We start from the raw sequence: 24,283 nt of genomic DNA, 5'->3' as shown, positions 1-24,283 counted from the left end.
ACCCTGGGAATATTGAAGAATGAAGGTACCACTCAGCCTGGGGAAGGTTTACAGAATCTGGTTCCAAATGATCTCATCACCAGCTTCAAATGCTGTTAATATGAAATTCACAGATCAAAAACAAAATCCTTACCTCACTGTAACTCTCTCCTCTAATATTTGGTTATAAAAATGGAAGAATTAAAAAACCTAACTTACTTTTCACCATTTATGCCATTTGTTTACATTATGAATTTCAGTCCTCTTGGACAATGGAACTAGATTAGTCAGTTTCATTCTCTGGTTTTCATGCACTAGCAAAATGCTACGGGAATGTTTAAATAAAAAACTGGGTCACTGTGATCTTTAAAAGCATTTCATGAAAATACTTCTGTTCACTTAAGTAAAACACTTTTTAACAAAATTTTCATTTATGCCCTCAGTGCATTCAACCATGGCCTGTTTATGGCTTTTTTACAGAGAAGACACAAATAGTCTTATATAGGCAGTACAGTTAATTAAATCACATTCTGATAGGGTGAGGACAGAGGGTCTAATCGTGAAAGTTCTCCATGTGTGAAAATGCCACTGAAGTGCCTAGAGGGTTTAGAGAACTGGACATATACATTAATTATACTCAGAAGCCATAGATGGCACTTGTATGATTCTTACAGACAATGCAAAAGCAGCCTACTTGTCTTAACACAATATTGAGTATGTTTTTAACAGCTTGTTGCTGTGATGAAGCGTATCCCCCTGGCTTGCTTTGCCCAGGCTAGCAAACTGCTTGTACCATGATAGTAAGAGAATATTTAACAGCATGAGATCACAGAAAATAGCTGTATATATCTGAACAGAAAAGACAAAAACATGAAAAAGTGACTCTCTGAATACTGTAAAGCCACTCTCTCTAACATGAGACCCTGAAGGCTATACAATTCCCTCAGTCTCACTTCCTGAAACTGCTCTATCAGTCATGAATAAGCAACCTCTGTGGGACTTGAACACAGGCTAATTAAAACACACCCACATATGTACACACCAGCAACAGTCACACACACAATCAGGCACTTCTTTGCACTGAACTACACATAGAACTAAGATTTTACATTCAAATTAGTAAATTTCAAATAACTCGGGCCTTATTTTCAGAGTTGCTGAGCATGCAGAGCTCCCAGTGATTTTAGTGGGAGCTGTGGGTCCCTGAAAATCAAACCATTAGTAAATATTCAGAACTGAGCTGCTAAATCATAAAACCTAGAGATGTATCTTGCTGCAATTTTTTTTAAGCATCTCAGATTTACGGTTTCTAAATAAAATATTTGTAAAAAGTGACTAACACAGCGACCCCTCTGATATTTAAATAAAATATTTGATGTTCAGTAAATAGAGTAAAAGAAACATTTTGTCAAATCTGTGTTAAGTATTTTAGTTTTCTGTAAATAGTAAGCATTCAATTATTTTTTAAGAAAATGGAAGTAGAAATGATTGCAGCTGTAGGAAATGCAGACAGGACTTCAATTCCATTTCAGTGTTGTCTTTTGCAAGGTTTGCATAACTAAAACTATTTTGCCTTACTGTGATACCCATCTCTGTGAATAACAGCAGAAATAACCTTATAGGAGCAACTCTGTAGATTTTCATAATATCATATACATTAGAGCAGGAGAAAGACAGGTCTAGCCATGCCCTCATAAGCAGAAGGGCTATTCCAGGGGTGGCCAACCTGTGGCTCCGGAGCCACATGCAGCTCTTCAGAAGTTAATATGTGGCTCCTTTTATAGGCACCAACTCTGGGGCTGGAGCTGCAGGCGCCAACTTTCCAATGTGCCGGAGGTGCTCACTGCTCAACCCCTGGCTCTGCCACAGGCCCTGCCCCCACTCCACCCCTTCCCGCCCCCTCCCACGTGCCTGCACTGCCCTCCCCACCCAGCCTCCTGCACGCCACGAAACAGCTCATCAGGAGGTGCGGGGAAGGAGCGGGAGGCGCTGATCGGCGGGACTGCTGGTGGGTGGAAGGCGCTGGGGAGTAGGGGTGTGGGGGAAGCTATTTGGGGGCTGCTGACGTGTTACTGTGGCTCTTTGACAATGTACATTGGTAAATTCTGGCTCCTTCTCAGTCTCAGGTTGGCCACCCCTGGGCTATTCCCTACAGTGTATTTTCCTATATTGTGTCAAATCTATTTTTAAATTATTCCAGCAATGGAGCTTCCACAACTTCACTTGATTGAATGAGTCTGGTGATTTTATATATTATAAACCACAAATTCTTTATTTTTTAAAGGAAACTGAACAAGCAGAAAAGATCAACATTAGCTTGGCATTTTTCCTGTACGATCTGCTTTCTCTAATGGACCGTGGGTTCGTGTTTAACCTCATCAGACATTACTGTAATCAGGTATGCATCGTTCAGGACAGTATCTGAATGAAGTTTGGTAATCTGTTCAGTTCTGCTTCTGACTTGTTTTTCCATCAAGAGGCTGGCATTAGTAATAGTGCCCAAAAGGCAGGATACATTCCCTGCTTAGTGGAGCCTGGGAATAGGCAGTGAATGCTGTCTGCAACCATGTGGATCCCAGTGGATCTGCAGAAAGTGGGAGCCCCTCCCTGCTATTTCCTGACTCCCGTACCCCATTAGCAGTAGCCACTTAGTGGACATACTGCTTTCAGGCCCCCTGCCATTCCCGTGATCTGTATCTCTGCCAGTGGGACTCAGTGCACAAAGTGGAATGCTGTTATGAGCAGTATTAACTTTTTCATAATTTACCAGTGGAAAAGTCCCTGTATTTGGAGGCTCGCTTGCTGTATAGAACAGATACCCCCTTCTTCTAGGCATACACCCCAACCTTATGAAGTCACAAATGTACTGTGTTTGAACAGAGGAGCTTGGAGGAGTAAGTGGGAGAAAATGTTTGTGCTGACCCAGCTCCTCCTCTGACATACACTGGCTACATTTCTGCAGATTTTTCATGCCTCTGCTTCCCTCTGGACCATGCCACATGGTCTTAGATTTAAAAAAATCCATCTCGAGCTCTAACCTCTTGTGTTCTTTGTGAATGGCTCTGCTTCAAAATCCTCCTGGAAAAACACAGTATAAAAATGCATGACGTCTCCATTATTTTCATACAAGTTATTTGGTGCTTCTTTATTTTTTTCTAAGCATTTTGATCTTGTGATCCATATAGCCTTTCATGTTTACTAAAAAAAGGCCAAATTCTGCCACTGAACACATGCACAACTTCCATTGAAGTTCACAACTGTTTTGCCACAGTTTTTGCTATGGCATTGCACTGGTGAAGGGATCTGACAGTACTCTTGGAGCAGTATGGTGCACCATGTAGGAGCAGATTCCTTTGTTTAGTTTGCCACAGGCACAAAAGAGTTTTTAAAAGTTAATATTAGTATGCACAAAGGTGTGTGTGTTGGGGGAGAATCCTTCAAAATTACTTTCGAGACAAGCTTGCTAAGGCAATTGCATTTTTTCTGGAAGGAAAGAATAACTGATCCTCTCTTGGGAGGTCAGCCAAGTACAAAACCACCCCCACTAAACAGCGAATGCCTAATGTCTGGAATCTTGTTAAACACAAGAATCCAGTGAGCTTTTTACTGTCTGTTATTCTGCTCAGTTACTTTTATTAAATTGGCTGATTCTGTTTTAGGAAGAGGATATTTCTCTATGTGTACATCTAAATTACCCGTGCTTGTCACATGATATTTTTGTTTGTTTGTTTTCTAGCTGTCAAACAAGCTTAATACCCTCCCCACCCTAATTTCCATGAGGCTGGAGTTCCTAAGGATTCTCTGCAGCCATGAACATTACCTCAATCTGAATCTCTTCTTCATGACTGCAGTGTCTGCGCCAGCGTCCCCCTCTCCCTCTCTGTCATCACAGGTAGGCATCACTCAGTCTGTATCACATGTCTGACTTCCTGATGTGAAGTATGTATGTGGAGAACTGATGGTCTTTCCACTGCTACTGTATTCAGCTACTTAAGTCAGGATTCATCAGTCTATAATCATCAAGAGTTATGAGCTCCCTTTTGTAGAAAAGGGGCAGAAAGGACTAATATCAGCAAGATGTTACTGTGAAGGTGAATTGCACAAGTTCATACATATCATGCCATGCAAACGTGGGGGAAATTTTCAGTAGGCGCGGCTAGAAACGCCTATTGAAAAAAGCTATGCACACCCAATGTATAGCAACAACTGTTCTTGTGAAGATGCAGCACACGGTACTATCAGATATATGGCAACATCTGTTTGTGAGGGTGATAGCATATGGAAATATGCAGCAGACTTTGCATTCTGAGCTTTTGCACACGCTCTCACTGCTCATCTTAAGTGTACAGACAAGTCAATATTCATTAAGGCAACAGGTTTTTTTAAGATCCTTTCTGATCATTAAAATAAATCTTGAGGCTCTAAGAGTCAGGATTTCCCAGAGTTGTTGCTTGAGGCTCATTCTTGACACCGAACAGTTGGAAATGAGATTCCCCTACTAAAAATACCAAGGAACTCTGCATAGCTATCAAAACCAGTTACTGCAAAGCAGAGCCAGGAAGCTACCACTTAGAATCGATCTTTTCCTTAGGCAATATCATCAACTCTTTCCTCCCTTAGGAGTCACCCACAAAGTACAACCTCGAGCCATTGGGCTTTTTGCTGCTTTTGCATGATTTGCTACAGGAGCTGGCCACCAATTTAGTAACTCTGCTCTGTCTACAGGATAGTTGCTAACTTGAGTGAGATTTTTCAATAAGAAATGTTGCCTTGGGGATAAATCTTGTAGAATTTTTGTTGAGAGCTCATATATGAAATTCATTTAACCGGATGCTCCATGCCTCTGTATTACTGCAAACAAACAGCTATGCCAGCATCTATATGGCAGCTGAGATAGGACCACTCTGTAGCGGTTTCATCCAAATTCAAGCCTGCACTGTCCCAAAGTTTAGGGGGGCGGGGTTCAGAGGTGGGGTTTTGATTCAGCCCATTATGGAGCTAGGGGTCAGCCATAAAGTTGGGATCTGGTTTTTACATGTTTGTTTTCCGGGAATATTCAAGCAAATTAGTTTATTGGCAGAAATATTTTCAAGTGAATATTGAAGAATATTAATGAAAAGCAAATTCTGAACTTGTAAACCTAAGTATTTGCACTGGAAATAGATTCTAAGAGTTATGCTCACCCAGTTGGGAAGAGAAATGTACCAAGTGACCTATGGTTCAGATCCATGGTTACAGTTGTGGAGCTGATAGCACAAACTCAGCAGCAACTCTACTGATCCTGGTGTGGCTCTGCATCAGCCCCAACCATATGTTACAGCAGATTGAAGGCTGCTCTAAATTACACTTGCTGCCAGCAACCCCAGACAGAGACTCCTAGGATACAGGAAAAGCATGTTCATACTTCCTTCTTGCTGGCCACATTTCTGTACCAGCCATGGAAAAAGGGGGTGCATGTGGCCAAGAAGTCACTATGCAGACTCTGCACTGGGATGATCGTCCCACGGTTGGCTATGCCAGCTTTAGGGCTGGTTTTTGCCAGCACAATGGCACAGACTCTTCAGAGCAATCTGAACACAGGGTTGATTCTGGCTTTGTGTCCTATTCAAACTAACAAACACAGCTTGTTTGCATATCAAACACTCGCATCGAGCTGCTCATGCATAATTAACACAGGGGGTTAATCATAGAAAGTATTCACTGAATAATTCCTCAAATCAGATTTGAGAAAATTGTAAGCAGACAACTGCAAACAGTAAAAGAGGCTAAATTCATTGAACAAATTCCTCTCTTATAATCACACACTCTGCTCTAGCTTTAAATCGTTCAGCATAGCTCTCTATATTCATGGGGAAATTTTGCTTCAGAGAGATTTTGCTCAATTTGATTGAAAAGCTTGACATTTTTATTATACATTCCAATATTTCCCTCAGATGATTACCTTGTTCCCATGTTGTATTCAGTCGTTTACAGTAGAACAGGCTGTTAGCTGTATTCTCAGTGAGTAGCACTATTACAGTATACTAGTATACTTTTGATCATCCGCTAAAACACCTAGTATACTTTTGCAGAATTCAAGCTCCTGCTCTAGTTTCCAGGATCAGAAAATTGCCAGCATGTTTGACCTTTCGGCAGATTATCGTCAGCAGCACTTTTTGGCTGGACTGCTTTTCACTGAATTGGCAGCTGCACTGGACACGGAGGCCGAAGGGTAGGTTTCTCAGTTTTTAAGAGGATTTTCTCTGATGGCCCGGTGATCAGTACTCAGTACAGTCATGCGAGAGATGTGGGTTTGATTTTTAGGTCCAGACTCTTGCTTTCCATTATGAAGATGCTACAAAGGCAGTATGGTCAGCATAGCAAGAGAGAACACCACTTATTGCTCCCTCTGCCTTTGGAGTAGAATTGATAGCGTTTCACTGGTCTTGTGTTCCTGGAGAATGTTGGTATGTAACCTTCCACGTGCATGCTTGTAACAAACCACATGTTAACCTCCATGTGTATGCTTGTAACAAACATCCACTGCAGAATTGCTTCCATGGAGCCCAGGCAACCACCCCACCATTTGGAATAGACTTATTTTGAGTAAGGTGAACTATCAAGTTCTCTGTCTAGGAGGGCAGCTGTGGTGATATAAAACCATAGGAAAAATAGGGGCTAATGTATGGTACAAGAAACATATGGGGCAACTTCTTGAAGAGGAAAAAAAAAGTTCTGTTGGAAAGGATAATCTCTCTTAAAGATGACAGCTCTTTATGCAGAGTGTGATGAACACTAGACCTCCAACATCTTGGAACGAGCCAGTTATGTCCAGCTCTTACTGCTTCAATCAAATAAACATAGTACTTTCACCCTGTGGGTAGTTACTTAGGGGTCACTTTGTAATAAGGCAATAGTACGATTGCTTTGTAGGCAAAATGTTCTCCTCCCGGTGAATGCATGTGTATTATTTATATGCGATAGCGCTAAATAAATATGGAGCAAAATGTCATTGGGAATTTCACATCACATCAGTGTGAATTTCACTTGCTCTTAGCAAGGCGAAGGCCTTGAAAACACTGCTGCCGCCTTCCATCAGGCTGAAGGATTTGGTTAGACAATTGCCGTACTTGGCCATTGCAAGGGTGTGACATGTTTCTTTAAATCCGTCCGTCCCCACCCCCCATTGAAATTGCCTGGGACAGTTTTCCCTATTGGATTACTAGTTACCAGTGATCATTGCTTTGCAGGTGTGAAGTCTGTTGTCTGGATCAGGATTTATGTAGGGAATGCAGGCTGAGATGTTACTCTCTGGTTATAGCATAAGCGATTATCCACAGAATATTTATTAACTTCCTCCGCCTCAGTCATCTCTCATAGCCTCTTTGATCCATATAACCTGCACGTGTCTCAGTAACAGAGCTAGTCCTTGTTTGTGCTGACAGAATCAGTAAAGTGCAGAGGAAAGCGATCAGTGCTGTGCACAGCCTGCTGAGTTCCCATGACCTAGACCAGCGCTGCTTAAAACCAGAGGTGAAGGTCAAAATTGCTGCCCTTTACCTCCCTTTGGTTGGGATCATTTTGGATGCACTGCCACAGCTGTATGACTTTACAGGTAAGACCTTCTTTTCTTCCCTTCTTTGACCTCTCAAGGTGACTTCATTAAGTGAGCTGACAAAATGTATAAGAGATTGCCTTAACTACTCTTAACTCCAAATGTGCTTGCGAGTGCAAACGTTTCTTTAATTAAAAGTAAGTTGGATTTTCAAGTACAGAAAAATGTTTATTCAAATACTGTGATTTAGAAATAATTACAGAAATAATTAGGTGAGCAAATGATAGAGCAGTGCTTTATTTATGCCTAATGCTTTATCACTGTATAATTAATAATTATTCTGATAGATGGCTAACATATAAACATGGTCCTTGCTGTGGAAGGTTTACAGTCTAATATTAAGATATAAATGGGTGTAACAGACAATGGCAAGAAGAATAAGGGTAACAATGTTATGTTGTTACATTATTTAGCTAGTGCGCACCTAGATGCATTGGATTCTGTTCGATTATTTTGCTTGCTCATTTTTATGTTATTTGTTTAATTAGGAAGTATTAACAGGTTTACAAACTGGCTTGCTCATTTTATGTTCTCATTTTTCTATTACTTAATAGTACTGTTATTATTGTATTGTAGTTAAAAGGAGCATTTGCAGGCAAATGTAACCAGCAGGCTCAAGAGTCTAGAATAGAATTTTTATCCAAAATCATGAAACTACAAATACTGTTCTAAATCTTTAATCCTTTTAAGAAACGATTCTCTACGCTGTCTAATTCTGTCATATTTGACTTCAATGAGTTCTTATGAATTTGTCCCAGGCAGCAGTTTGCCTTTTTTTTTTTTAGAGAAACCAGCTATTTATGTTCTATTGAAAGGACAATGCTGTGCTACTTGCAGAGCTACCATTTGTTTTCATGAAAAATTCAAGGCGGCAAAGAAAAATGTATAGCTGTTTTGAGAAATACAATTTTTCACCAGTTATGAAAACTTTTTGTACATGTCTGGAATAGAACAATGACATTTGGAACGTCTGTTACCACCTGCCACCCAAGAGTGTTGAAACACTTGACACACACTGGTTAAACCTTACCATACTCTGTTAATCTAGGTTTTATCCCTATTTTGTAGATGAGAAGACTGAGGGATAGCAAGGATAAGGCCTAAACATTCAAATGTGTCCACTAGTTTGGGGTGCCTCTGTTTTGGGGTATCTAAATCGAGATGCCATGGGCTTAGTTTTCAGAGGTACTGAGCACATTGAAATCAGTTGGAGTTGCTTAGCACTTCTAAAAACCCGACCTTTGGTATCTCGAGTTGAGCACTCAGTCTTAAAAGACCTTGTAAAAATTAGTTTAAATAACTTATTTGCTCAAGGTAACTCAGAAAGTCTGTGTCAAAACTGGGAATAGAAGTGAGGAGTCTTGAATCCTAAACCTGTCTTTTAACCAGTAGGCGACGTCTCCTCTGTCAGCAGTTGCCAGATTTGTACTGTATTGTATGTGTGAGAAAGGCAGTTGACAGGCAAAGATGGCAAATGTGGGTAGCCCAATGTGCAGCAAAGCATGGGATGGACTAAGGTCTAAGGTATTGTATGTGTATTTCTGTGAGAATCCGCCACCCAAGCACAGCTTTGGTGATAATGCTTAGTAATGTAATGTCATTGAACCTGGCATTGGTGATTTAATCCAAGCAGTGCAAAGCACTGGGTTTGACGCTACAGTTCAGGGCCATCTGAGATCCTTTAGTGGCTTTGCCTCTGAAGCATAAATCAACTTTACCAGACAGCAGGAAAATGTCAGACAATTAGCCCTACCTGTGATAAAGCTTTCTGTTACATTCTTCTATCCTTCTATCCTTGTGTTTATTTGTATAACCTGGCAGTCTGCTGGTGGTTGCAAACTGTCCCGCTAATCCTATACCTCTTTCACCCCTACCCCCCGCTTCCGCTTTCCCCTTCAACATAACAAGCAGTGGCTCTCATGGAAATGCCAGCTGTTTCATTAGCCAACAGGAATACAAGACTGTGGAACTTTATAATATTGAGACAACATAATAATGTTGGATTATTCTGTGCAGAGTCAATGGGGCATTTCAAATCTAGTTTCAGAAGCCCGCAGTGGGAAAGGTCGTACAGGGAGTCCAGATGAAGACCAAGAATCTTCAAACCCAATCAATCAGTCTGTTGCCTGGGCCATTGCGGGGAATCAGTTCAACCTCTTAAGGACTTCAGGTGCACCTCTGTCTTCACTGGTATGTCTGCATTGCTTTGCCAGCCTTTCTTTCTGGCTGTGTCTGGCTTGGAACAGCCGGGAGCAGCCACTACAGGGAAAGACCAGCTTTGCCCCCATATCTATGGGCTGGAGGGAGAACAATCAACAGCCCTCTGGAAATGGAACATGTATAGTCTGGTCAGCACTTAGGAGCTGTGAGAGGTTTGAGCATTCTTAGTGAGGATGGAATCTTTGGAGATTTTAGCTCTAGCAAGTTTCTGCTGTGCATGTTCAAAGTGCAGTTTTTCAAAGGCTTATAAAAATTGGGCATATTTGGGTGGATTTTGACAGGGATGGCAAAAAGTCATACGCTGCAGCCCTGCCAAATTTCAAGTCCCTGCTCCAAACCATGGGGGAATAGAGCATTTCAAAGGAAAGGTTGCCAGAATTTTTTCAGATGGGTAAAACAATTTATTTTCCCCAGGCCTCATTCTTGGAATTGGCGGAACCATTTTGGCTAGAAAATAATAATAACAACAATAAATAAATAATAAAAAGCCTGAATCAGACACCCATCAGCCCAAATGGTTAAAGTTTTGCCAAAGTTATAAGCAGCTGAAAACAGGCCTTATAATGGAAAATGTCAGACAATTAGCCCTACCTGTGATAAAGCTTTCTGTTACATTCTTCATGCATTTGCACAGGTTTACCTTTTGTTGCTGTTTACTGTTGGTCTCACTTTTGTAAGCCAGCATAAACAAAAAATGGTTTCTATTTGCATTCAAATGTTCCTAAATCCTTTTAGTATCAAAATAGCAACCTTTTATACATCCATATAGGGCAATATTTTCAAAAATAATCATTCAAGTAACTGCCACAAAATATATGCACACTCATAAAAGGGTCATTACACCTATACATTGGTAAATGTGTGCCTAGTATGCACTTAGGTATTTAAAATGTATTCTGTGTGCTCAGTTACCCTGACTGCAATCATTCCTTTATACAGGCATGGAAATATTTTTGGGGCACAACTTGCGGTAATTGCTTTTAAAATGTGGCCTATACTTTATGGCCCAGATTTCCAGAATTTCATGGATGTATCTGTGTGCACTAATGACCACTGAGATGTGTGTATCTGTGTAAACATGTAACACTACAAAAACAGTAGGAAACACAACAGGAAAGTCCTTAACTATTAGAGAATTCTATCTCTACACTACATGCTAACAAATCTGATGTACAGATAACTACCAACCAGTGCCCCTTTCTCTCTCTCTCTCTTTTTTTACACACATGCACTTCCTGTCTACACAACCTCAGCTGTATATTATAAATACTGAATATGGAATAGATGAAGCACTCTCAGCATGAACTATGGTTTTGATACAAAACTCCACCAGTATTTAAATAATATTATTGAACCAGTGTGACTTCTCTCTTTTTTCTCCCTCTATGGAACATGCTTTTTATCTGTTTCTAGCCCTACAAACAGTACAGCACATTAAGTCCTGATACTACTCGCAACCTTTTGATCTGTTTCCTCTGGATCATGAAAAATGCTGAACAGAGTCTTATTCGGAAATGGATTGCAGACCTTCCATCCATGCAGCTGAACAGAATTTTAGATCTTCTTTTCATTTGCGTTTCATGCTTTGAGTACAAGGTAAATGGAACTTTTCACTGATGCTTTGTCACAATGTTTTAGCAAACTCTAGTGCAATCCTTCCCCGGCAACCCATAATTCTGTGATTGGAAGAGGTTACACTGGCTCTCTTGTCATCTGATCTTCACTGTTGTTAGGGATGAGCAAACCGATTCAGATAAAATAATTGACCCAAGCTTTTGAACAAAGCTCAGGTTAAACTTTTTATGAGATCCTATAATGTTGTTTAAATTATTTATTGATTTCCTTTTTGTGTGGCTCTGAGCTTCTTACTTCTGCATAGAAGCAGGAGAGCCAACAGTTGTGCAAATGGATCTGTTTTACCAACATTGCTCTGCAGAGATAGTCGGATAAGGAGTCAGGCTTTTGAATATATATATATAGAGAGAGAGTAAACCTCCAGTCTTTGGAGTTTCACCACCATACATTTTTACATATTTCTACATTCCAATTCCTTTCCTCTTTCTCTCTGGAATATAAGTAGCCTGTGGGAAGGTGAGTTGGGGTAGCTTCTTTCCACGCACTCTTTCTTCTACCCTTTATAGGAAGCCATGGGAATTGAAGAATGGTCTTGTGGTTCAGGCAAGGGTCTGAAAGTCAAGGCTCTTGTCTAAGCCACAGATTGCCTGCCTGAACCTGGTCAAGTAATTTATGTGAGGAGCCTGTTTCTTCATCTGTAAAATTGGAATAATAATACCTACCTACTTCACAAGGGAGTTGTGAGGCTAAATACATTAACACATGCAAAGCCCATTGCATAGAAAATGCTACAGAAGTACAATCTATAATGGTAGCATAACAACAATGGGGCCATTTGAAATGTTGGAGTGTCTTAAACAATCTATCCAATTCCACCTTTCTCCTTACTTCCAGCTATCCCTGTGTGCTTAGAAACAGTACACACACTACCCCTTTGACAGTGTGCAAGTTGCTATTGTACTTTGATTGTGTGTGTCCTATGCCCCTTTGATAGTGTTCAGTGCCCTCTGCCTGATTTGGGGACTGTAGCGACAGCTTTGGTAGAACAATTTGGACTAAGAGTTAATTTGACTATATGTACTTTAAGAGGGCTGCTCAGAAACTGATCACTGAAACTTTGCTTTCTCATGTATATCCAGGGCAAACAAAGCTCTGACAAAGTCAGCACCCAAGTGCTTCAGAAATCAAGAGATGTAAAAGCCAGGTTAGAAGAGGCTTTACTGAGAGGCGAAGGAGCCAGGGGTGAAATGATGAAACGCTGCAGGACACCAGCTGGTACTTTCCCCTCCCAATTTTTAATTTATTTTTTTATCAAAAGACTTCAAGCATGCTGTGGATATAAATGTTCTTCCCTTGGAAGGCAATAAAAGCACCAAAAACCCCACTCTTGTATTTCTCTCCCTTTCCTGCCCTTGCAGACTTTTCTGTGCTTTGCTGTGGATAAAAATGTTTTTTAGCTTTCAACATATATAATATGTGAGCTCCTCTTATGCTAGAAATATGCAGGCAACTTATCTCAAAAAAATCACATGTAATGTTTCTTTGATTCTATTTTAAGTTATGCATAGTCTGTTAATAAAGAGTGAGAGACTGTCAGTTGCCTTAGGCCCAAAAATATATGGAGAGGCATTTTATGCAATTGGAGACTGAGTTTCAGCCAGACCTCTGTCCACCCTCTAGTTTTGTGGACATATGATTCATGTTCATTGCCTCTCAGTGTCCTTATATGTGATGTATTCCATCTATAAATTAAAAAAATGTTTGTTCTAACTGCTAGAACTGAGGGGATCTGAGAGTCAAGCTGGGTTATGTTGACTTGTGCATCATTGCCAGTAAATATATTTTTTGTCTGCAATGAGGATCCACTTAAAAATTCTATGGATGATGACTAAGCCAGAATAGATTCTAAGTCTCTCTTCCATAGTTGTATTGGCTCTTCAGAGCTAACAGGAATGAAAAAAATAGTTAAAATATAGGACTGTGCAGGTGGGGATGTTTAATAGAGGGATGCTGGCTCCATGGTACATTCACCCCACTTCCAAATCCTATGTTCTCTTCGCCATGAGGATAGTATTTCTTATGGATGTATGGATCAGAGGAGTGGGTGGAGCCAGAGAGCAGCTGTTCTCCAGCAGATTTCTAAGAGTTGTGAGTTGTTATTGTTCCAAGCAACATTAATTTCTACTGGGCCTCACCTGCATCTGCTACAATGCAGTCACATGGGGAGGCTGTCAGGAGAGAGGAAGACTATCTGGGTAGGTCTGTGAGGCCACTGGGCCTTCATGAGTGTTCTGAGATTGGCATCTCTGTGAGTCTAGGGATTGCACTCCCTACCTGCTCCATACAGAGCAAATCCTGCCCCTCTGATGGATTGATGAGGAGCATGAGTTGAAACTCAATGTTTCCTGCCCCTTATATGGGTTTTCCTGTTTAGGGGATTACATGGCCCTTTATTTGATCAGAATCAAAAGCAGATCAGATCCAGAACATGTAAGAAGAGCAGATCTGTAAGGACATTCCTTTTTATATAGTTGCTTTTCTGACCATAGCTTTCTTGTAGGAGCAGAAGGAAAAAAGTGTGTATGCTTCCACAAGTAGTCTGTGTGCACAGTGATGTCATTATATTAGTGCCCTCGTACAAGGAAGAAACATGGCAATGGTTTTGAAAATATTAAAAATGAACCGTTGCTTACACAGAGAGGCAGTCAATTCGATTCAAAATGGATTTTTAATTTTCTAAGGCATGTGTAACAAACATAAATGTATAAACACAGATTTAAAAAAAATGATTGACAATGTGCATTTACTCGCGTCCAGGAGACTTAAAGCTGGGAGATTTGAAAACTGTCTGTTGCAGAAATGTAGATCCTCCTGTACGATTTGATATCAAAATCCAGATCACCCCTCTGTGCTTTAATCTTGCTGACATATGTTGCACTCTTAGGGAATGACAGATTCCCAGGGTTAAATGAAAACCTACGATGGAGAAAAGAGCAGACTCAATGGCGGCAGGCAAACGAGAGGCTAGATAAGTAAGTCGTTTAATAAATTTATATCTCTTTTACCAGAACTAAGCTTATTTTTCCCAGGATGATTTTATTACAAAATCCGCAGCTTCAGTCCAGCCCCAGTCTTCAGAGGAGAAAAGAAATCAAAAGTGATTACCTAGCACAGTGGTTTTCAGCTGTGGTCTATTGACCCCTGGGGGTCCGCAGACTATGTCTAAGGGGTCCGCGAAAGATTATTGTTACCATAGAACAGTGGTTTTCAACCTGTGGCCTGCGGTCCTGTTGGGGTCTGCAGACTATGTTTAAGATTTCTAAAGGGCTCCGCACTCCATTCAAAATTTTTTAGAGGTCTGCAAATGAAAAAAGGATGAAAACCACTGATCTAGCACAAGGATGCTGGATGTTGCTGTTACACAATAAGGAGATTGTAAATGCTTGAATAAGATGTTTACCCTGTTATCTAGCGTTAATTAACTGCATGAGTGACACTGGGTCTCTGATGCATATACTGAAAACCCATAAGAGGGTTTATGTGACTTATGTGGTGGTGTAGCTATAGCCTATAGCTACTTTATATATACAGCATGCTAGTGCATGCTTAGTCTCATTAAATGGAGAGCAGTCTGGATCACTTGTTAAGCTAGGTGCAAGCAAACAATAGGCATTTTAATACAGCTAAATGTAAATGTATACATCTAGGAACAAAGAATGTGTAGGCCATACTTGAAAGATGGGGGACTCTTATCCTGAGAACCAGTGACTCTGAAAAAGGTTTGGGGGTCACGGTGGATAATCAGGTGAACATGAGCTCCCAGTATGTCACTGTGGCCAAAAGGGCTAGTACAATTCTTGGATGTGTAAAGAGGGGAAGTCTCAGGTAGGAGTAGAGAGGTTATTTTACCTCAGGATTTGGCACTAGTGTGACCACTGCTGGAATGCTGTATCCAGTTCCGGTGCCCACAATTCCAGAAGAATGTTGATAAATTGGAGAGGATTTCAGAGAAGACCCACAAGAATGACTGAAGGATTAGAAAACATGCCTTATAATGCTAGACTGAAGGAGCTCAACTATTTAGCTTAACAAAGAGAAGGTTAAAAGGGGTGACCTGATCAGTCTGTAAATACCTACATGAGGAACAAATGTTTCATAACAGGCTCTTCAATCTAGCAGACAAAGGTATAACAAATTCTAGTGTTTGGAAGTTGAAACTACCCAAATTCAGACTGAAAATGAGGTATAAATTTTTAACAGTGAAGATAGTTAACTTGTGGAATAATTTACCAAGGGTCATGGTTGATTCTCCATCGTCAGTAGTTTTAAAATCAAGATTGGATTTTCTTTAAAGATATGCTGTAGTTCTAAAGGAATTATTTTGGGGAAGTTCTGTGGCTGTATTATATAGAAGGCCAGACTATATGATCACAGTGGTCCTTTCTGGCTTTAGAACTTATGAAATCAGGTGAGAAAAATTTGACCTTTTGTGTTCTATTTTAGTTGACTTATTTGCAAAGGGGAAAAGGGTGACATGTTTTTCCTGTTGCAAGTTGTAAATTGTGATTTGTGGATACAAATTTCTGTCACTCTCCAAAGTATGAATGCACAGGTAAAATAGATCAACTTAATCAACTGACTGCAGTGATAAATAATTGAATGTTTATAGTTATAGAAAATTGGCTTTTCATTAATCAGTTATGCTACTAACAGTACCTGCATACTGTATGTGCCAAGCTTATATAAATATAGCCATTTGGAGAGATGTCATTTTTCCATAGCTTCTCGTCCATTCTGAACCTGAATTAGATTAGTTGAAAGGATTGCCTTTCATTCTGGCAGTGCAGTAGTCTCCCTATATTAAAATTGTAGTGACTTTCCATGATAATAACGTTTAGCTCCCTTGTTAATTTTGGCTTAGATAATTGGTTTGGCTCTGTTTTACTGTGCCTGGGTTTTGTAAATGCTGTGAAGGGTAACTACGTTGTTATCAGTAATCATAGCTGGTTTTTTAAAATAGGTTTTTGGTTTTGGTATTCATTGGAATTTTAAAAAATGACAAATCTTTGTCCATTCTGCCTTTTGTTCATGTATCTCTCATTTCCTCACGAAAATCAATTTGATGCAGTCTCTTACTGCAGTATTTGTACAGTCCAGAGGTTGCCAGTACAACCTAGAAATATTGGGCTAAATAATGTAGCAGTTGTAACTATGGAATGAAATGCTGATTAATATAATCCCCTTTTTGAAAACAGAAGTTAAAACGTTGGGACCAAATTTTGTGGTCCTTTTCAATCTTTCATAAGTAAAATTCCTGTAAAAGTAAATGGGTTTTCTCCTTACTAAGGCAATAGGATTAGATCCTTAGTTATCCAATTGCCATGCTAAGCAGGAGTGGACCAAGGAAGAGCAGAGCTGGGGCTTATATATCAGACACTATCCCTGCTCTGTAGCACAGGAATGGGATAGAGGCAACTTTAGCCTTGGGGCTGCAAAAGCACGCTTGGGATAATTAGGGATGAGGATTCTGTTTGTCAATGAGATCGTTTATACACAAATTCGCACTGGTTGAGCTAAAAAGTGGTGGAAACCCCTGTGTGGGAACTCTTCTTTTGGTTTAAAAGTAGCTTATTATGGTTTAGCTTACTACCGTTCCTAATTGATTTAAGCTAAACCAAAATAAACCTGGCTTACCCTGAAAGAAGTGTTCAATACAGCCTTTTGCACTGGTGCAACTAAATCAGTTTAAAATCACATCTTTAGTTAAACCTGTGCAACTCTGCACGTACACAAGGCTTTTATGTTTATATGACTGTGTCTACACTACCACCTATGTCGGCAAAACTTATATCACTCAGGAGTGTGAATATTCCACCCCCTGAGTGACAAATGTTACACCGACATAAGCACTGTTGGCAGGAGAGCGTCTCCTGCTGACATAGCTTATGCCGCTCGCAGGGGTGGGGTTTTTTATGTCGACGGGAGAACTCTCTCCCATCAGCATAGAGCATCTTTACCACATGCGCTGCAGCCGCACTGGTACAGCTGAGTTGCTGCAGCACTGTAAGCATAGACATGGCCTATGGCACTCATCACTGAGTGTCTTGCTTGTCCCTAATAATTTAACCAGGGTTTTAACACTTAGTGCATTTTCCATTGGAAAACTATTTGCACATTGTCATTTTTGTACCCCACAAGGCATTCGGGAGGCGGTTGGTGGGCCACATGTTCAGGTTCACATATGCTGACACTTGTCCTCACTTCTCCTTGCCCCACCTGTCTTGAAGTAGATTGTAGTCACTGTTATAGCCTAAGTGGAATGTCAAGAGAGGAATCAACAAATCGGAGCGGCTAATGTCTAGGGAGTGAATTATCCAGTGGTTGCTGGAAATGGTTCAAAAGAATGTGTTGTTTATTTAATTTGTGCAGACTTCACCGTTATTTAGCAATACATGGCCTGATTATTGCAATCGCCTCCTGGCAGGGCTTCTCCATCATTCTCGGCTTTGAATAAATGTGATCAGTCATGTTACACCTGCCCTTACTTCCCTACCCTGGTAGTCTATAACACTCTCAAGATGACTTGGAGATGCCCATGCTGGTCTTTACTAGCTGAGATTTCCAGCCTCATCCCAATATAAATTTTGAAGCAGATGTAGTAGAACATTCACAGAAAGCAAATTGTGAATTCACACCAGATACCAGATGGTAAGAGTCACTCATCCAGCCAGGGGACAGAAACATACCACATGAGTGATGAGTCCTGTCAAAACAGCTCTGATTTCACATACTGAATGCTCTCAACTGAGAGCTTGCAAACTTACTGGAGCCCAGGAGTAATAATGAATACAGCTGAGCAAACCACCTCGTGTTCCTGGGTAACTCAGGGTCAGCAAGTAGATGAACTTTGTCATTTTTCTGGTTACAAATAATTCATCAGGTTCAAGTCATCATCCTGCTGAGAGATCTAGAGGGGCTATGTTCCAGACCTCCTCCCTGAGCCTTGTCCTGTTACAAGCTTTGTTTGCTCTTTGCCCCATCATTCCCTCGTCTCCTTTTAGGGATGCCACCATCCCTTCTTAAATCAACTGATGATGGCGCCTTTTGCTATAGTGGCCTCAAGGGTATGGAACTTGCCGCCTGTTCTCATCACCTCAGTCCATCCCTCCCTGGGGTGGGGCATGGCATCATTTTATAAATATTGCTCATTATTATTATGTTGTGGTGCCAAAGGAAACTGCATCCTCCATTTTAAAATATCCATTGGCCTAGTTGTAGGGCTTTTCTTGAGGATCAATGGTATAGATCAGTGGTTTTCAAACTGCGGGTCATGACCCAGTACTGGGTCGCAGAATGTAAGGCACTGGGTCACGGCGGCTCTGGTCAGCACCACCGACCAGGCCATTAAAAGTCCCATCGGTGGTGCTACCCAGCTAAAGCAGGTTAGTCCCTACCTGTTCTGACACTGCGCTGCTCCCCGGAAGCTGCCAGCAGCAGGTCCAGCTCCTAGGTAGAGGGGCCACAGGGCTCCGCACGCTGCCCTCGCCCCAAGCACTGGCTCTGAACTCCCATTGGTTCCTGACCAATAGGAGCTGGGGGCGGTGTCTGTGGGTGAGAGCAGCACAGAACCACTTGCACACCTCCACTCAGGAACCAGACCTGCTGCTGGCCACTTACGGGGTGCAATGCAGTCCACAGTGCCAAGACAGGCAGGAAGCCCACCTTAGCACCCCCACTGCGCTGCTGACCAAGAGCCACCTGAGGTAAGCCCATGCCCCAATCCCCTGCCCCAGCCCTGAGCAACCCCCCAAACCCTGAGCCCCCCCTGCATCCCAAACCCCTCATCTCTGATCCCACCCCAGAGCCTGCACCCCCAGCCCAGAGCCCTGACCCCCTCCTGCACCTCAAGCCCCTGTCCCAACTCTGAGCCCCCCACAACCTGGAGCCCCCTCCTGCACCCCAAACCCCTCATTCCCGCAGCCCTCACCCCCACACCCCAACCCTCTGCCCCAGCCCTGAGCCTCTCCCAAACCCCAACCCCCTCATCCCCAGCTCCATTGGGTCATGGGCAACAACAGTTTTCTTCAACTGTGTCGCCGGAAAAAAAGTTTGAAAACCACTGGTCTAAAGTACCAACTCCTCCTAATTACCCAATAGTCCTTAGGAAATGCCCTTCAACAAGGTGGTTGTTGCTTGTCCCTATGGGAATATTCAAAATGCTGTCATTTTTATTTCACACTGGTTTATACAGTAGGTTATTATCCAAATAATGGGGTGCTTACTGTATGCTTTAATAAGAGCTTCTTTTTGTAGAACAAAAGCTGAGCTAGATCAAGAAGCTCTGATCAGTGGAAACCTGGCTACGGAAGCTAATTTGATCATCCTAGATATGCAGGAGAATATCATCCAGGTGAGAAACTGCCCGGCTCGCTGTAGGCCAGTCCCGGCACCTTGGATGCCAAAGTGAGCAGGATTCATTTCTCTCAGGCCGTACATTTTAATTAAAAAGACCTTGGAAACATTTACAATCTGAAATAAATAGAAAATGATCCTTAGTTATCACAGCATGTGGGGTTGCAGCATGTAACTGAGAAGAGACTTTGGCCCCGGTTATTTATAACAGTACTTGAAATCCAGTTTCAGTGGGCTTTAGAGGGCACTGGGGTTTCTCAGCTCTAACTGAGGAGGGTGGAGGAGAGAAGGATCTTTATTTATTTCAGGAATTTGTCTGAGGATCTTAAACATTTGGGACTGGGCTGGCCTGATGGACTTGTGGCATTGCTCTGCGTTGTCATGTGAGATCTTGGTATTTAGTCCCCAATCCTACAAAGTGCTCTGCACAGGAGAACCCTTATGCTTGCTTAGAGCCCCTCTGGCCCAAGGATCTGCCCATTTGAAGCAACTTGCCAGATCAGGGCCTTAACATCCAGAGGACAGGTGCTCAGCTGGCATACAACATTACAGCTCCACTGAAGTCAGTGGAACAATGACAATTTATGCCATCTGAGGATCTGCCTGCTGGGATGTGAGCATGTGGAGGCAGTGCAGAACACCTTGTATTCCTCTGTAACCCCTGGCATTAGAAGAGTGACGCCCTTCAAACGGAGTGCCATGTAGGCCTTTAAAGCCACGTAAAAAAGACTCATCCAGAAGCAAGATTGTGAAAACTTGAGGCTCTGAGGGCGGGTATAGAAATGTGCTGAGTTCACAATGGATAGGAAGGATCCTTGGAACACTAAGAGGCACAGGGAGGACTCCTCTTTACCTTTCTACCCCCGATCCATGAGAAGCGACTTCCCCATTCCTATTTCGTAGGATAAAACAGTGTGGTGAAGCATTTTATTTGCAGCCTGCCAGGGATTCCAGTCTTGGTCTCCTGGACAATAGAAGAGAACTTTGGTCCCTATGCTTCTGTTTCCTGTTAGCTTGCCTAGTTACATGAATACTGTTCTTCTCTGTGTGTAGGCAAGCTCGGCTGTAGACTGCAAAGATAACCTTTTGGGAGGTGTGCTGAAGGTCCTGGTAAATTCTCTCAGCTGTGATCAGAGCACCACATACCTGACTCATTGCTTTGCCACACTCAGAGCGCTCATTGCCAAGGTAAACTCTTAACATACTTGTTTCCGTCCTTCTGGTTAAGACATTAGGGCCACATTTTCAGAGTGGAGACCCAATTGCACTTTTGCACCCATCAGAACAGGTGTTGTGTACAGACACGCTGGTGCATGCATGGCTGTTCATGACTGCACAGGGCTGTCTGTTTCCACTCTTTGGAAATATTGTTGATAACATGGATGGAAAAACTCAGGTGGAATAAAAGTATTGCATTGTTTTTGCTTCCAGCAATGTATCAATGAACACAGAAAATGATACTGATAAAAATGCATAGCAAAATTCCACCCAAAAGAATTGGTCACTTCAATTAAAATAGTTATTTTAATTTTCAGGAATTTGATTGTGCTGTATTCATGAATATAGTGGAAATCAGATTATTACAGCCTCAAGACTAAATTCTGATCAGTTACACTGATGTCAATCACCTGAACTAAGTGAATTCTTCCACGTTTAAGCACGTGTAATTGAGATGAGAATCTGAGTCTGTTCGTATATTTTATAATATTATTTTTTCTAAATACTAACCCAAATTATCCCCACACTTTCCCCAGTGAATCCCCGCTGAAGTTAATACAGTTTCACAGGAGTAAATAAGGGCAGATTTTGGCCTACTGTCTTTATAACATGAATCATACCAGATTTGTTATCTTTTAATATAGAGTCCTAAGAGAAGAGCCTCGTTCAGAATATTTTAGCATTTTGCAAAGGAGTCATTCTCCTCTGAAAAAGAATTTCCAAAAAGGATTTGTGAAGATCCTAAATGTAAAAAACAAAAAAACAGGATAATCATGCCCAAATTAGTGTCTGTCTTCCATTGAATATGGATAGGCAGACAAGCTTAATGATAGGGTAGTTTTCTGAGTAGTTATGAAACTCATAAAGTACAATAGAAATTTAATTATCCTTAGAATCATCCAGTTAAAGTGACTTATGACAGATTTCAGTAATAATAACGAGTGTATCTTCCAATTAACATGACTTGGTACTGTAATTTATGAAGCAACCATTCTAATTCTTTATAATGAACTATAGGTGTGTGCATGTTGCTTTATAAACAAAGAAAAATGATGGGACCCTGTGCCAAAGAGTTTGCAATGTAGATTAGACATAACACAGCCAGATAAGACAATGAACCAAGGGTGGAGGCTCAGAAAGAGGCACACAAGGGTTGCAACAATGAGAGATAATGGGATGTGTTTATTGTTACATGCACACCTTCTAAGTTCCTATCTATGCACAAACAGTGTATGTGTATCCATCTGTATTCTGTTTAGAATGTGAGCTCTTCAGGGATTTTGCCTTCTTTGTATTTCACCGTGCCAAGCACATTGTGGGGCTACCAGAACCAATAGCAAACTGTGTGTCTCAAACCTATCATAAATCAAAAGTTTGGAGAAGGGTCTGGGATGGAGGTTAGTGCTGGAAGTTTTGGGGAGAATGAAATTGTGTGGTGCCAGGGGTTAGGGTGCCAGCAGTATGTGAAAAGATCCAATCAACGATTGTTTCATATTCTCAATGCACTGTCGGCATATTTCTTCATCCCTTTGTGTTGGCGTGCTTAAAGTCTGGAAATACCAACTCTCACAATCTTACTGCAAATCTTGCCATATTTAGTGTTTTGCTTAAAGCTCCTGGAGTCATGAGATCATCTGAGAATCGTAGCTTTTGTTTATTTTTTTAAAGAGTAAATTTCTAGCCCTCCTAGGTCTGGAGGAAAGGCTGAGAAACTAGAAGCCAAATCAAAAGAACTTCAAACAATATTGTCTTTAAATCTCATGATTTTTTAAGCCTGACCTGTGACATTTGAATGCTTGGGGTCAAATGCCCTGATGATGTCTTCTCTGCCTCTCTTAGTTTGGAGACTTGCTGTTCGAAGAGGAGATGGAGCAGTGTGCTGACCTATGTCAAAGAGTTCTACATCACTGCAGCAGCAGCATAGACATCACCCGAATTCAAGCCTGTGCTACCCTTTATCTTCTCATGAGACACAGTTTCAGCTCCATCAGTGTAAGTTATTAGATACAGCAAAGAATTTGATGCCACTCTTTTGCATTAGAGTTTAAAACCAATCCTAAAAATGATAATAAATTGAAAAGATTTGTATGTAAGGAGGAGGTGCTGTGCTTTTGCAGGCACACCTCTGGGGCACAATTCCCACCCTGCTTGCCTCCTGCTCTGCGGGTGCAAATGATAGTTGTTTGTTTGCTGGCCTATATCAGCAGCAAATTACAACATTCCCACTCCCCCAACATCTCCCACAAGCTCAGCTGCACAGGCTGGCTCATTGAGGGAAGGGAGCCAGGACTCCACCTACTCATTATCCAGCTGTTCTGATGGGGTGTAGCAGGTGCACATAGCTCTCATACACCTATGTGCCTGGACCTAAGGTCCAGGTGGCATGTGCAATCATGTGACAAAGGGGATTCTTGCTTCCTCTTACAGTCTGCATAGATGCATAGCCTAAGACACCATGTAGCCCTAAGGTATTGACATGTAAAGTACTGGGCCAAAATGACAGATGGCATAAGCTGGTACACTTGGCCCATTGTATTTAAATAAGTAGAAAAGATGTGGGTTTACATCCCAAGAGCACACAAATGAATAAAAACGTCTGGTGCCTGTGGCAAATTAATACATTTGAATCCGTACACCTTGTAGCTATTGCATTGCCTTTTTTTTTCTTTCTACCCCCTACCTATAAAGAATTTTGCAAGAGTGAAGATGCAGGTAACAATGTCCCTGGCATCTCTGGTTGGTAAATCATCTGATTTCAATGAGGAGTACCTCAGAAGATCCTTACGAACCATCTTAGCGTATGCAGAAGAAGATATGGACATGCAGCCAACCATGTTTCCAGTCCAGGTTAGGCCTTTTGTGACTTCTGATGCTTTTTTTCAGGACCTCTCATCTTGAGATGGGCTGGAATGAGATCTCCACACCTAAGCATTCCTAAATCAGAAATATTGAAAATTTGGGTGCAAATGTTGCTGCTTGGGCCCGTCTCTAATTTAATCAAGGGCCACACTTTGAAAATTAGAACAATCTTGACAATACCTAGGATGTCTGGGATAAAGGCTGAGCATAATTCCATGGGACAACCTTGCAGTGATCCAAGTAGAACTTACTGTAGGCTAGATTCTTCTCTTAGCTATGTATACATGATTCCCCTTGAATCCAGTAGGAGCTACATCCATGTACAGTATCTGAAACTGGAATTTGTGTCATTACCACAGTACTGCCAATCTGAAAACATAACTTACCTCCATTCCTCCAAATCCCAAAGCTGTCAGTGAAAAATGA

At 41.5% G+C, this 24,283-nt stretch overlaps 1 protein-coding gene across 1 annotated transcript in view; it reads left to right on the top strand.

Moving 5' to 3' along the window:
• DOCK8 (dedicator of cytokinesis 8) overlaps window positions 1-24,283 on the top strand; it is a 144,007-nt gene that overhangs the window by 100,484 nt on the left and 19,240 nt on the right. The window contains exons 29-40 of the mRNA XM_045020497.1: window positions 2,264-2,377; window positions 3,716-3,871; window positions 6,051-6,190; window positions 7,404-7,573; window positions 9,615-9,763; window positions 11,207-11,389; window positions 12,508-12,643; window positions 14,313-14,400; window positions 19,682-19,778; window positions 20,834-20,968; window positions 22,838-22,990; window positions 23,687-23,845. Of these exons, the coding sequence (XP_044876432.1) occupies window positions 2,264-2,377; window positions 3,716-3,871; window positions 6,051-6,190; window positions 7,404-7,573; window positions 9,615-9,763; window positions 11,207-11,389; window positions 12,508-12,643; window positions 14,313-14,400; window positions 19,682-19,778; window positions 20,834-20,968; window positions 22,838-22,990; window positions 23,687-23,845 (1,680 nt within the window). The remainder of the gene's footprint in view (window positions 1-2,263; window positions 2,378-3,715; window positions 3,872-6,050; window positions 6,191-7,403; window positions 7,574-9,614; window positions 9,764-11,206; window positions 11,390-12,507; window positions 12,644-14,312; window positions 14,401-19,681; window positions 19,779-20,833; window positions 20,969-22,837; window positions 22,991-23,686; window positions 23,846-24,283) is intronic.

The sequence above is a fragment of the Mauremys mutica genome, chromosome 6, assembly GCF_020497125.1.
Source record: "Mauremys mutica isolate MM-2020 ecotype Southern chromosome 6, ASM2049712v1, whole genome shotgun sequence".
NCBI classification, from domain to species: Eukaryota; Metazoa; Chordata; order Testudines; family Geoemydidae; genus Mauremys; species Mauremys mutica.
This window is presented reverse-complemented; position numbering and strand designations above follow the sequence as displayed.